Genomic DNA, 15494 nt, shown 5'->3' on the forward strand with positions numbered 1-15494 from the left:
ACGAAGATGGAGACAATGATGAAGAGCATCCCTGTTTTTTATCTTGCAAGTCCTCCAAGTAGACCCTATATACTTCGATTATGTCTCAACATTATCCATTGTTTTCACAAATTATCTTCAAACATTATAGTCTATTAATCCACGGAGCCTCTCTCCCTCACTCTCAAACGGTTCCAATCGTCACATAGGAAAGCCTTCACTTGACTCATCACCATAGGGTATACTGTTAGTTTTTTCTCCAGTTAGAAAAGGGCATTTTAGGGATTTTTAAAAATTTATCAGTCACCTGATGTTACATATGAGCGGAGTGTGATGATAAATTAACGACAATGGAGATTTTAGACAATTGTCAAAAAACTTAAGGATACTTTAATCTTCCCCAATAGGGCTACATAATCTTCATTTGTTTTGGTTCCCTAGTCTTCGAAAACTTTTTCCCAGCTTATGTTCAATGAGTGTGGGGCTGCAAAGTGTAAACGGATCAAATCAAATTCAGATTGGGTGTAAACAAGAAAAAACCATTATCCAATTCGATTCATACAAGTTGCCCTGTAAACAAAATCAATGGCGGCCAAGAAAATTAAAACCCCAAAACACAAAACCACACAATAGTGGCTACAGATAAAGAGAAAAGCAAAAACCCCATAATTCAGAAGTGTACCATTTCTCAATCCGATGTTGGATGCTTCAGTGTTAATATTGTAGAGAACACCTTCATAATGGATTTTTGCTCTTCAATGTCAAACTAATCAGGTTGCCGATGTAGAAATCGGTCGACCCACTAGATCTTGATGCCTCTACTGCCATGATTTTAGCAATAGAAACAAATACAAGGCAACATATAGAGAGTTATTATTTGTAGCGAATAGAGAGAACCTTGGTGTTTTCCTTCTCCACAACAGGTGGCATGAGGGGACCGATGAACATTGCCAGAGAGCTATTATTCGTTGGGTCATTGTAAACGAGAGGCAATGAGAGTTGGTTGTGGGGCTTCAATTTCCTATGATTCTCTCTCTCACCGGGGTCATACCATTTCAGCACGACCCCCTTGTCCTTGATTTTGGGAATTGGCATCACACGGTTTCCCTTCCCATCTCGATGAACAAACACCCAAAAATAAGAATGTTCAACCCTAGACTATGTTTGGTTTGAAGGAAAAGGTAGGGAAAGGAAGGGAAGACAGGGAAACCTATACATAGCCTTACCTTTTCTTTCCTTTCCCTACATTTTCCTTCAAACCAAACATACCCGTAAGGTATTCAACTTACACTTGAAAGTTCAACCCCTCAAGTGTCGCTGCCTACAAAGTACAGTACCTATCTTTAATGTGACGGGATCTGCTCTTCACATATGAGCGCCTCATAGGCACATCCACCGTGCATTGAGAACATCTCCCATAAATAATAACAAATAAGTACGGAAAATGTTCCTAATGCATGATAGGATTGCGTATGAGGCGCATGTGAGGAGCAGATCCAGTCTCATTTTTAATTTACTCTGATCGAAATCTGGGAAACCAAAAAAATTGGTCGAACCAACGAAATCCCTCACCCTCATTTCTCAGTTCGACAACTCTGCATTGAGCAACCAACGTCGAACAAACGAACGAACGAAAGAAACCAGTGTCGAAACAGGCACTATTCTCTTCTTCTTCCTTTGATTTTCCGCTGTTTTTCCCTTTTTTTCCCGATGATTTCTTCTTCTTTTTCTTCGATATTCTCTTTGTACAAGTACTAACCGTACCTTTTTTTTTTTGTGTAGGAAGTTAATAAGACTCGCCTTAAACGTTGTATTTAGGTACAATCCGCCCTCCTCTTCTCTTGTTTTTCGGATCCCTATTATACACTAGGGTTGCAAGATGCCTTTCGCATTTAGGGTTTATTGTGTTCGCCCAAATCCATGTTCTATAATGCTATCAATTACGTTTTTTTTTTATATATATCTATTGATTTTTAGTCATATGAACTGGAATTTAAGTAAATCATATATTTTTTATACATTAGGTTCGCCCAAATCCAATAGACCCCTGAGTCTTAAGTACACATCCTCTGAACTGGATTTTAGTTATACCTTCAATTGCTACTATGTCTTATTCCAGGTCGTGTATGTATCGTGCAACAATTTGCAACATATCTTCTACGAAAAAAACACGTCTTGTTCTACATATTATTCTAGGTTTATCTTTCATTAATTAATTGATGTTTATATCCATGCAACTTGTATTCACGTTCAATGTTCTTGGCATTCAAAACGAAATTGCACAATGATTCCCAGTCATTGTGGGTTGACTGGGTTCTATCCAGCTGCGGCAGTCCAGCAGAAAAAAAAAAAAACAGAAATGCAAAACAACACTGAATTGTTACTTCAATAGGGGAGGGGGACATGCTTCCCCTCCTCTTGCTCCCTTCCACCACTAAGAGCAAAAGCTGAGCAAAGCAAAGCCAAGGCGCTTGAATCGTGATTTGTGTTTTTAAGCTTCTAGAAGGCATTCCTTTTTAACCTCTTTGTATTGTCATTTTTAAGCTTCTAGAAGGCATTCCTTTTTAACCTCTTTGCATTGTCTATGGTTCTGAATCATTGTTTTTCCTTGTGATAATCTCAGAGGTCAGAGCATGCTTTGGATGAATGACTGAATTGTTGGGGCCTGGCCCAGATATGAAGTAGATCAGCCCCACCATTAGATTTAGATAGACAAAATTATCCTTAGAGCTAGAAGAAGAAGATGGACCAAACTATGTCAAGGAACAACAGTAGGGGTGTTCATCACCGAACCATGGTTTTGTTCTGGACCTGGTTAATTAAATTAGACCTGGTTTGTTTTATCTAGAGTGGCGGCACCTTCAGTTGATTTTCCATTTTTTGGTTGAGAGTTGAGATCTTATTTGGTTGATAGGATTGGACATATCTAGAGTCAAGCACAATGCAATAGCTTAATGGACTGTTTATGTGTTTGAGTGTTTCAGGCAATTCAGCACATTGACATAACCAAAAGTTATCTTATGCATTTAGTGTTGCTTAGCAAAAATAGGGTTGTGGTCTTTGTCACTTGCCTCGTATCCTTGACTCAGAAGATTAGGACCCACCATTGAATGACTTGGACCATTGGTTCAATGCACTATTCTGTTAATTGGAAAACCGGATTCAGGTATCTTGGACTCGGAGGCTCACTGACATTCTGGAAGGCCCAAACAAGGCACTGAGCTGCAATGATATTGAATTCCAGTGTTAGTATTATATATCCTGTCCCTGCTCTACCATAATCTTCCTTGAAAGCGCCATCACTAAATATTTTGTATGTCTTTGCTTGATCTTCCCCTTGGCTGAGTTCTTGCTTGTACCTTCTGTCAATTACTGTTGCCCTTCTTAGGAGCATACTGATATGTGTTAATGATAATTGAAGTCTCTTTTGAAATGAGTTATATCAATGAAGGAAGTCAAAGAAATCAGTGAAACTGTAATTTATTGATTTTGTATTCTCTTGTCAAGAATGTGGCATTGTTAAATTGATGGAAACACGGGGAAAATAAATAAATAAATGAATCCATTTTTATAAGACCTCTTCTTTTTCTTCTATTGCAGGAACTTCCATAACTTGCTTATACCTGTCTTCTTGCAAAATAGAGGTGTAAAAAAACCTATTTGGGTCTAATGTGATCCCAGGTCAATATTATTTAACCATCACGCACATAGATATACAAAAACGGAAACTACATGTCAATAACTAAGGAAACTTGTAATGAAAGAGGAATAGAATTTAAACTCAGTAATCTTACAATTATCCTTCATTTCGTTCATTTTTATTGGCTTTTATCTTGTTCATTTTAATTAAAACTAACCTAGATCTAGTCTCCTTTGACATAACATCAAACAGTATTTCTAAAAATTCCACAGCATGTTGGACACTCGTTACATGATAAAAGATAATTGTGAGGAGAGTGACAGTATTGTGGTCCCACATATCATGTGTCCAGATGCCATGATTCTAAGATGCTCCATATGTCTCTTGTCAAATCCTGGATTTGTATGCATTACTTCTCACCTCACTTACAAATAAGAGTTCCAAGGGTGAGAACAAATCTGGTCAAGAGTGAAATGATGAGTGTTGGTGAGGTTGAAAACCTTTCAATACTTGGCCGAGCTGCTTGGATGTGAGATTGTTTCATTCCCAACTAAATATTTGGGGTTTCCACTGGGAACCAGATGCACTTTAAATCTATTTGGAATCAGGTTCCAGTCCTGGAGAAGATAGAAAATTATCTCCCAAAAAGCTAAATATCTTTCCAAAGGAGGTAAATTAACTCTCATCAAAAGTGTGCTGGACAGCATACCAACATACAGTGATTTAAAAGGCTCGCCTAGGCGCACAGGCGAGGTGCATTTCAGGGTATGCGCCTCGCCTAGGTCCTAGGCGCAGTCCTTTCAAAAGGGGCATGCGCTTGATGTGCCTTGCGCCTCAGCCCAGGCGTGGCACAAAGGCGGCTCGTAGAATCAGGAATGTAATATGTTTTACATTACATTAGCTACATGAAGTAATGCAATTGAGTGAAAAAAGAGATTTAGAGGTTTTAAATGCTTGAAAATGTTTTATATGTTTGATTTTATTTTTAAATTCTCATTTGAATATGCTTTACATAATTACATCTTATGTTTATGTATTTTAATTTTAGATAATAGGTTTTTTAAAACATTATTTTAAAATTTAAGTTTATATATTTTTTATAAATATTATGTTTAGTATTTTTATATATTTTTTTGAAAATTTTGGCATTTTTTTTAAATTTTCTGACATTTTTAATTATATATATATATATTAAAATATTATGTTTATATTTTTTTAATTTTTAGCAATTTTTTTATAATTTTGCGCCTTGCTTCAAAAAGGTGCGCGCCTCACCTTGTGCCTTGTGTCTTAGGCGCAAATTGACCCCTGTGCCTTTTTTGCGCCTTGCGCTTTTAAAACACTGCCAGCTTACTATATGTCCTTATTTCCCATACCATCAGAAGTTGCTGAAAAAATTGTGAAGTACATGAGAGAGTTCCTATGGATTAGGTGGAAGGATTCACCTAGATATAATCTGGCAAGATGTGACCAGATTTGCAAACCCACAAGTTGTGGAGGATTGGGTATTAGAAAGGTTAAGTTTGTTAACCTTGCGCTGATGGGAAGATGGTTTTGGTGGCTTGCTATGGAAACCAATGATCTATGGAGACAATTAATTGTTGACAAATATGATCTTCAATCCAATGGGTGGGATGCGGGTCAGCCTGACAGGCTATATGGCTGCAGTGTATGGAGAGAAATTAATAAGGCTTATCCTTATTTTCTTAAAGGTATGAATGAGATTTTGGGAGGACACATGGTGCAGGGAGAGGCCCCTGAAAGAGTTGTTCCCATATTTATTTCTCTTGGATGCAGATAAAGAAGCAATGGTAATTGGCATATACTCATGGCTGGGATCATATATCATGGGACTCCTTTTCAGAAGGAATTTCAGTGATTGAGAGTTATCCCAAATTGCAGATCTGCTGCACCTCCTCCAAAATCAGAGAACGAACCCCCGATCCCCGGACACTAGATGTTGGAAATAGACGAAGTCAGGCCTGTTCACTGTTAAATCCTTCTACAAGATGATGAAGAGTGATAATAGACATGGTTTTCCATTGAAAGCAATATGGGCACTGCTGCACCCTCTAAGATAAAGTTTTTTGCACGGGTAGCTACAGTAGAAGTGTATAAGGAAATGTTGGTGAGAAAAGGCATGAGCCTGGCTGACACATCATGCCTCTTGTGCAACATGGATCTGAATTGGCTAGCAGCAAGCTACCTATTTTACATTACAGATACTCCAGAATTTGGGAACACTTAACAAAAGCTTTCCCATATTTTTGGTGCATGAGCATCTCCATCAAAGACCTAATGGCTGGATGGCATATATTGGGCATGAACAAGAGAGCCGTTGGTGAAATCTCACCGAACCAGCTTCTGGGTTCGAATGGGGAAGGGGAGGTAGTAGATCGCTGGTGGTTTTGGTGCGACCCCTCCAGCTCCTGCTTCTGGGTTCGAACGGGGAAGGGGAGGTAGCAGATTGCCGATGGTTTTGGTGCGACCCCTCCAGCTCCTGCCTCTGGGTTCAAACGTCTCTGTCACCGAACCAGCTTCTGCTTTTGTATTCTCCACACAAGCCGTTCCTCACTCCCTCCTCTTTCTCAAATTTTTCTACCGAGGTCGCACGGTTTTGGTGTGACCCCAAATCCACGATTTTGGGATCTGACATCCCACATTTTTCTCATCCCATCCCTCTCTTTCCCTCAAAACAAATGAGAGAAAAAGGAATATTTTTGGAATATTCCCTTTTTCTCATCCCCATCCCACAAACCAAATGGAGCCTAAATGTAGGTTGGATGTACAAAAACTCTTTGTACAGGGGACCTTACACATCTTTTGTATGCTTTTGTTTTTCAGTTAATACAAATATACTTTTACCCTCTCTCTCTCTCTCTCTCTCTCACACACACACCCAAAAAAAAAAAAAAAAGAGAGATCCAAGAACTTAAAGCAAGATTTTGTCTTAAGGAGGTACAAAATGAGAAGTGGCAACTTAGACACTTTGGTTGATAAAAGAATGAAATAAAGCCATGGATGTATCATAATTCCTTATCCAAAAGGCAAGGAAGTAAAGTCATGCACTAGCAAGAAGTGGAGTTGTAATAGGGAAGCTTTGTGATGGGGTTTATGAGGTCCTAGGAATGATCTGTAAAAAGCTTATGGCTTTATAGGTCTTGGTCTGTCAGCTTGTGGCTGTATGCGCTTATCTTGTAATCACCCTTCATTTCAAACAACCTTGAAATGCTAGGGACTGCCTTTTCCTTCTACCACATTAGTGCCTGTTTGGGAGGGATTCTGGGACACAGCTTCTTGCGTTCTGGGCTGGGTCCCACACGGAATTCATAAAATCTGTGTTTAGTGAAAATCCGGAAAGCCAATATTGGCATTCCAAGCACAAGAAATACAACTGTAAACTGAAGCTATTCCAGGAAGCTTGTCCACAACACGGGTGCTCAACAACCACAGCTCAATCAAAGCAACTCACTTCCAACGCAGAAGCCCTCTCAAATGGGCTCTTAATAAAATGTAGTTGCTGTTACTGATAAAAGAAGCAAGTGAACTTTTGATTGGTGGAACTGTGGAGAAAAATGAACGAAAAGAATATCTTTGTTAGTGGATTTCTTGAGTACGGTAGTTGCAATTTGCATTTGTTTACTGTCATTTTACACCCTATAGATTTTTAGAATCTCAGGAACAAATTGACTAGAAGTTTATTTTGTGTCATCTTAGTTTAACAAGGCTAAGCGTTTTTCTTTTGTTTGATTGCTTTTGGTTTGGAGTTGTATTTGGGTGTTTTTTTTGTTGTCTTTTCTGTCAGGTGGCTTGTTTTGCTTTCCTTGTAATCTTCTTTTTCTCTTAATGAATTTTATTTTATTACCAAAAAATGTTTCTCTTACTTAAGCTATTCAATATTTATAACTCAAATAGAAAATACTGATATTAACCTCCCTTAATCCCACCCTAAAAAGGCATGAACTCTTTGATTTGCAAGTTCTGTCAACTTGCTTTGTTCAGATCTCTGATAATTGGTCCGTCCACTATTCTAGTTCTTCTGGGGCCTAATAGCAAATCAAAGAGTGTGTATTATCTTAATTCTTTGTTCTCCTCTGTCCATCTTTATTCCTTATAAATGGAGATACATTTATCAAGTGTCAATGAATGAAGCCTTTTTTTCTTTACTTGTTGTTCCTTTTTTGTTTTTTTTTTTTTTTTATATCCCTTCTTTAAGGAATGATATTGCCAAAGCATAACCTACAGGACTGGCATTGGTGCCAAAACCAAGTTTTAAGAATAAAATGTCCTTTTTATTGGAGAAATCTGGCATTTCTTAAATGAATCTGCCCATAAAAGAGAAGATATTTGGTTTTCAGTTAACCCAATTATTTAGCAACATTCAGTCAGGTCTGATGACTTACGCCTTATGGAGGATCAGTTTTCTTAAGAATTCACCTGTATAGCACACTTCAAAGCTTTGCTGCTCCTTGGTTCAAGAATTTTCTTTTGTTCACTTGACAAGCAACTTCTTTTTCTCATTTGACTCTGATGAAAGTGTATATCCCACTGAATTCATCCAGAGCTCTTTGGAAAATGGACTAAACTTCTGAGGAGCCCCAAAGACGCATTTAACAAATATGAGATGGGATTGATGAATTTAAATGAGTGATCTCCAGCTACGTTATTATTGTTTATTTAACTTGCTTCTTCTGATCATAGATAATATGAAATGCCTAGTTTGCTGATGTCAATTCTTCTCATCTACATTCATCAAAAATTCTTCTCATCTACCCTTATGATTAATTCTTATAGTTGACCTTTGGTGGATTGAATTCATTATTTTCTATTTTCTCAGCTATTATAGTTTTGATTTATCCTTTGACAATAAAGGTTATTTACTCTCTCTCTCTCTTATTTATGGACGAGCATAGAATCTTGAGGTTTACAGGTAAGGTGATGGCAGGCAAAGCAGCAAAATCTGTGGTGAAGATGGTAACTGAGTATCAATACCCATGGCGAGAAAAGTTGGCAAAATACAAAGATGAGCTATCTAAGGGTGTTTGGGGTTACTGGGAGTTAGGGGCATGGAAGCCGCTTGGTATTAGTGCTCGTCGTAGGGCACGTCTCCGCAAAGAAGTCCTCCTAGCTGGAGACGATTGGCCATATGACCCAGAGAGGAAAGAGATGAGGAACAAGAGGAAAGGGCATAAGTGTGACAGAGTATCTGCAGAAAAGAGAGCAAATACAGCTGAGTTGATGAAGAAAATGCCAGAAATGTTATTGGATTACAAGAAGCGCAGGTGGGAAAAGAAGATGAAGGAAGAGGATGCAAAAAATTAACTCGCCTTTCTGTTTTTCTTTCCTTCATGAACATAAACAAGTTTTTGTGGTGAACACTTAATAACTTCAGGTTGCGAACTTAACTGGAAAACTCTACATTTGGAGCTACTGCCGATTTCATGTAATTTTGGATTCAAAAAATAAAAAGAAAAAATACCCACCAAATGAACTATGTATGTTCCCATGAATAGGCTAGGTCGTAGGCCAAAGGGCTCATTTAATGTAGGTGGGTAAAAGATGAGAAACATGAGAATTGGTCTATTCCCTATATTTGATTCAGGCAGGAATCGGGATCAGTTACAATGAATTCTCATTCTTAAGGGAGGGGGAGGGAATGGTCAACAGTTGGAATGGGAATGAAATGTTTCAATTCTGATTTCAGACTCCTATATTAATAGTAGTAAGAGGGTTTTAGATGATTATAAACCACAATGTTTTTGTTTGAAAATTAATATATTGAATGATTGAAGGGGAAATTTGAGGTATTTTAAAGGTAATGGGTTTAAAATTGTTAGGCTGTTTCGACCAGAGCTGGTTTTAGTGGCTTAAGTTGAAAGTAAAACCAATTTCAGCAAATAATTCAAATAAAGATATGCTTCTTTCCATCTTCAGTGCTGCTCCTTTTTGAGTGAACTGAAGAGAAAAATGACATTGTGATTTGTGGCTTCAGTGTTTTTGAATTTTGTTAAGATGGCGCTTGATAGCTGCTCAAAGGAGGTTTTTGGTTCTCTGGCGGTCTGGCCCTAAGACGCTCAACACCATTTTTTCCAACACTGAATCTTTTAGGGAGTATTTGTCAACGTGTATGATTTTGATTTTCAATAAAAAAAACTGCTACATCAGCAAAAAATACAATAATTTTTTTAATATAGCAGTTGTTTTTATTTTGAAAAACAAAACCAATCATGTATTTCAACCGAGCATTGCTACTTGCTACTTGCTACTCTTTTATTATATATATTATTATTTTATTTGTTTATCATCTATACGGATATTTGCATTATATTTCATGCAAGTCACAAAAATTAAATTCAATTACTATATATCATATATAATTAATATTTGTACACTAGCGGCATGTACTTTTATACTAGTTTTTTATAATTCAAACATAATTCCAATTATACTCTTTCGCTTAAATATGGAAGCTAGGACTGCAACTTGGGCTGAGTTACCTCAAGCCCAACCTCAACCCTATTAAGAAAAGTCAGGTTGGGCTTATATTCATGTTAGGGTTCGGATTGAAACGTATGAACCTGGTTAAGCTTCAGGTTGGGTTAAGATTGAGGCTTTCTCAATCTAAATCTAATATTTGTTTGTATAAATATCAAATAAGTACTTTTGTATATGTGCAACTATGTATCCATAAATGTATGCAATTATTTTTATATTTATGAAATAAAAAACATTTGAGAAGAAGAATTAGAGAAGTTGAATCAACTTGAGCCCAATCCAACCCGGAACTTTAGGTTGGGTCAGGGGTTAGGGATGGGGGAGAGCAGATTAGATGAACTCGATACCCGTTTTACATAGACTGAGATCTGAGATCAATCAATTTGCAATACACCAACCACAAATGCAAGTGAGAAAATGAGTTATTGTGAGGTGGTCAAACAGTATCCTTCCAAAAAATAAGGCACACGTTTTAACGTTTATACTCATGAAATGGAAGACCCTTTGTATTATTGTCAATGAGCCTCAAATGTACTCTGCCCTATTCCCACCCTTAAAACGGTTACATAAAAAATTGTATTTTCCTAAGGCCCAGTTTGGAAATAGTACAAATTCAAATATGTATAGTATACATACAAAATAATGCAAAATATAAGGTTTTGCACTTTACAAATTTGTATTTCTACTCTTTTAGGATCAGTTGAAAAAAAAAATATAAATACAGATATATACAATACAAATACATACAAAATACAAGGTTTTTATACACATTTGCATTTGCACTCCTTCCAAACTGAGCCTAAAAAAAGAAAAGGAATTTACAATCTTAGCCATTAAAAATGTAATATTTTTATAATAGTTAGTCAATAGAATGTTAATTATATAATTTAATGGAGACATTAATTAGTAATTAATTAACTAAAATAACATCTTAACATGAGAACTCTATTTTCCTAAACAAAACCTAGTAAAAGTGTATTAACTTGTAATTCTAGCCATTTACTTGCTGTATACTACAACATGGCATGAATCAGTCATATGAGTCCAGATATGCTCCTCACAGAGAGTGCCTCACAAGGACCTCATAGCATGTTCTGACTATACATCAAGAGCATCTATCGTACTGTATTTATTATTCATGGGGAGGTGTTCATATGATGAGATGTGGGTAGTGTTTGGCATTGATGCCAAGTCAGAAAAAATGGTGTTTCGGAAAACAACCTCTCATATTTGTCACCGTTTTTCTAAAAAAAAATATTGCTTCAGACTATGCCTTGAAAATTGAGAAAGTGTGGTATGAAGAAACACCAAATTCAATGTTTTCTCAAAAAATAAACTATTGCTACAAACGGTACAATGACATGAAATCAATGTGACATCATCTTGCGCGTTGAATAATGTAGACCAATACTGAAAATGGTTATACAACATTGGTACCAAACAAAACCAGTGCTGTTTTCCTAGAAAAACAGCTATAAGGCAGCATTATACCAAACAAAATAAGAGCCGTTTTTAAAAAAATGGTAAAACAGACCCTCATACATAAATCACCGTTTTCTTAGAAAACATCTCTGAAGCAATGACATCGGTGCCTAAACACCTATGTGGCTGTGAGGTCGGTGTGAGACACGCTTTATGAGGAGCAGATCCCAATTCGATTACAAAATTGCCATGTGGAGAACGACATGAATATCTTTGTAACTTTGTTTTATTGCTGGCTCACTTAAATCTCTTCAAGAAATTATGATTTATACGTCATAATAACCTAATCTAAAAGTTTTGGTTCTGGCCCACCGATGATGCAGGGTAAATTGGTCATTGCACATTAGACAAGCCCAACACTCGTTCTGCATGGCAATCCGTGAGGTGAGTGTAATTCATTTTCTAACCGTAGGGCCCCCATATGACCGTTGAGGTTCGTGTTTCCTTGGACACTAACGCTTGTAGGTTCTCTTCTTCATTTTTCTTCAAATGAATATGTCAAAGGTTCTATGGTGTAGTGGTTAGCACTCTGGGCGCGACCTGGGTTCGACTCCCGGTAGGACCTTTAAGAACTTTTTGCGAACTTTCATTTTGGAAAAAAAAAAAAACGTAAAAGCACTGCACGCACGCGTTGGATCATGGATAGATAGAATTTTGATGGGGTAAAGCCATAAATAGAAATAGGGAAAATTCGCAATAGGTACCATACTTATCGAGTTCCAATTTAGTATATAACTTTAAAACCTACAAATTTAGTACCTGAATTTTCATTTTGCGATAATTTAGTATCCGATGTTAATTTATCGTTAGTTAGAAGAATCACATGATATCAGATGTAGATTAAATATTTCCCTAATCCCCTTTTTTTTCAATCTGGGTTGAACGAACGAGAGAGGAGAGGAGACTTCACTCAACTCCCCCTTTAGACTTCAGTATGGGTTGAACGAACGGGAGAGGAGAGGTGACTTCATTCAACTCTGACCTTCCTCTTCATCCTGAGCACACCCATTCCATCCCTTTCTCTTCAAACATGGTTGAAGAAATGACAGAGGAGAGGAACGACGAAGAATGGTGGTAAGCTTCACACCCCTAACATTTGTCTGCCCCAACTCCCCCAACATCGCGCCCATTCCAATTTAGTATGCGAACTTTAAAATGCGACAATCTAGTACCCGAATTTTCATTTTGCGACGATTTAGTATCTGGTGTTAGCTCACTGTTAGTTAGAAGAATCACGTGATATTAGGTGCGGATTAAATATTTTTGAAATACCAAACTAACCTTTATGAAAAAATATAGACCATTTTACCCTTTTCCCTTCCTATTTCTCTAATCCCCTTTTTCTCTTCAATCTGGGTTGAACGAGCAAGAGAGGAGAGGAGACTTCACTCAACTCCCCCTTTAGACTTCAATATGGATTGAACGAACGAGAGAGGAGAGGAGACTTCATTCAACTCTGACCTTCCTCTTCATTCCGAGCACGCCCATTCCATCCCTTTCTCTTCAAACACGATTGAAGAAATGATAGAGGAGAGGAATGACGAAGAATGGTGGTAAGCTTCACCCCTAACATTTGCCTGCCCCAACTCCCCCAACATTGCGCCCATTCCAATTTAGTATCCGAACTTTAAAGCGCGACAATCTAGTACCCGAATTTTCATTTTGTGATGATTTAGTATCCGATGTTAACTCACCGTTAGTTAGAAGAATCACGTGATATCAGGTGCGGATTAAATATTTTTGAAATACCAAAACTAACCTTTATGAAAAATATAGACCATTTTACCCTTTTCCCTTCCTATTTCCTTAATCCCCTTTTCTCTTCAATCTAGGTTGAACGAGCGAGAGAGGAGAGGAGACTTCACTCAATTCCCCCTTTAGGCTTCAATATGGATTGAACGAACGAGAGGAGAGGAGACTTCACTCAATTCCCCCTTTAGACTTCAATATGGATTGAATGAACGAGAGAGGAGAGGAGACTTCATTCAACCCCGACCTTCCTCTTCATTCCAAGCACGTCCATTCCCATCCCTTTCTCTTCAAACACGGTTGAAGAAATGACAGAGGAGAGGAACGACGAAGAATGGTGGTAAGCTTCACCCCTAACATCTGTCTGCCCCAACTCCCCTAGCATCGCGCACAGACTTCATCTATAGCCATCTTGCTGGACGCATCAAAGATGGTCGGACCAAGTTTTAGCTTCAGAACCGCGCACAGTTCTGATTTGAAAATGTTTTGGCAGAATCTGAACCAAAAGGTGGTTCTGATCTGAACCATTTTCAGATGAGAACTGTGCGCAAAATGCTTCATCGGGAAATATGCGCAAAATAACCGAATTGTGTGCAAAATAACCAAAATCTTGTCAAGCGAATGCCATCACTAGAACCAAATCATAATTGAATTCGAACTTTGAGGGAAGCTCGAATTAGTTATTCGTTTACGAGCTTGACTCTTGAGTTGGAATTGGATGGAAATAACAAAACTCAGTCCCGACCCAATTAACTGGAACCAAAATTAATGACATAATGGAAAATGTTGTATCTTATCCTCTTTGAGTAAGAAATGAGTGGTTTTAGGAATTGGGATCTCCTCACATTCATATATCACCGTATTTTTGGAACATTTCCCATAGTGCGGGAGATATTCCAAATGTGCGGTTCGAGAAGATTGCTTGGCATTTGTTCGGATTCGGAGTGAGTGTCCCAACTCCTTATGATTAGATTGCTTAACCAGTGTGTATGCTCGGGAGTTGGTTTTCATGTCCAACTTGGATGCAAAACGCGTTTCAATGTTTGCAAGAAAGAAGAAGTGGATAACATGTAAACTTTCTAATTCCACTCTATATAAGTATATGAATGTAGAATCACCATCATTGGTTGCAGTATCAAAGCTTCTAAGCATCAACTCAAGAATTTTCTACTTAATTCTTTTCTTTGTAGGTCATAGCTGATAGTGTCTGTCTCTTTTAATTTCTCCTCTACTTTCTTTCCTTGTTACAGGAAAAATTAATGGGTTCTACTAGCAATGGTGTAACCCCAATGGGATACAGGTTCTTTCTGACCAAATCAGAATTCGTCTGCCATTACTTACAAAACAAGGTTGTCGAAAAGAGACTTAGTTTAGATGTTGTGGTGGAAGTGGACGTGTACGATATTGAACCCCAGTTTCTTCCATGCACGGATGGTGGTGGCGAGGAGATCAAAGAACACTACTACTTCACGTACAGGTCAAAGAAGTCAGAGAATGGATCATGGCCAAATCGGGTGGTCAAGAACCCACGAGAAGGAGGAGGGTTTTGGAAGGAACCACGACAGATGAGGAAATCTACGAGAATGGAACGTTGGTGGGACAGATGAAGACGCTCGTGTTCTATCAATTCAATGGTGAGAAAAAAAGTAGCAAAGATGCAACCAAGACGAGCTGGACCATGTATGGATACAACCTCATCAATAATGTTTAACCGTTACAGTTCGAACATTGGGTGCTTTGTGGAGTCATCCATCACAAGAATAATAATCTGGGTAAGCAATATGATCAGAAAAAGAAAGTCGCCAATATGGTTTCTGATCGTGATCAGTCTTTGGAAACACGTAGAAGCCAGTCGGTCCAAGAATTTTGAGAATATCCAACTGTGACAGTGGAGAATCAAGAAACTCCTATATTTGTCATAGAACCTCTGAATGTCTATGCACAAGGCCAGCAGAACCAGTTTGAAGAGTGGACTACGTGCAGTTGAAGGGCTATTTGGTAGAGGGCTACGTGCATGCGATGACTCAATCACCCAGGTTGTTGATCATGATCATCATCAGTTGCAAATGAGGAAAGAGGTTCTGAGCATGCCTATGCCTGGACCTTCTTCTTCTTTACCAACTTCAGGAACATAATAGAACCATGATCT

The 15494-nt window shown here is 37.9% G+C and overlaps 1 protein-coding gene across 2 annotated transcripts; it reads left to right on the forward strand.

Annotated features, from left to right (window-relative positions):
• Nucleotides 1-1404: 1404 nt before the first annotated feature.
• On the forward strand, nucleotides 1405-9106 carry LOC104593054 (uncharacterized). 2 transcript variants are annotated; one of them, XM_088899885.1, is made up of 4 exons: nucleotides 1405-1634; nucleotides 1762-1797; nucleotides 2603-3224; nucleotides 8533-9106. In XM_088899885.1, the coding sequence occupies exon 4, from the start codon at nucleotides 8558-8560 to the stop codon at nucleotides 8939-8941; it is 384 nt and encodes a 127-aa protein (XP_088756011.1). In that variant the 5' UTR covers nucleotides 1405-1634; nucleotides 1762-1797; nucleotides 2603-3224; nucleotides 8533-8557; the 3' UTR covers nucleotides 8942-9106. The 2 variants fall into 2 exon arrangements, with proteins under 2 accessions (XP_088756011.1, XP_010251020.1); XM_010252718.2 differs by lacking the exon at nucleotides 2603-3224 and having other exon boundaries at nucleotides 1424-1634.
• The last annotated feature ends 6388 nt before the right edge of the window (nucleotides 9107-15494 follow it).

The sequence above is a fragment of the Nelumbo nucifera genome, chromosome 3, assembly GCF_055504915.1.
Source record: "Nelumbo nucifera cultivar China Antique chromosome 3, China Antique-T2T, whole genome shotgun sequence".
NCBI lineage: Eukaryota > Viridiplantae > Streptophyta > Magnoliopsida > Proteales > Nelumbonaceae > Nelumbo > Nelumbo nucifera.

Coding starts and splice junctions, on each gene's coding strand:
- LOC104593054 (XM_088899885.1), top strand. CDS start 8,558: ATGGCAGGCAAAGCAGCAAAATCTGTGGTGAAGATGGTAACTGAGTAT.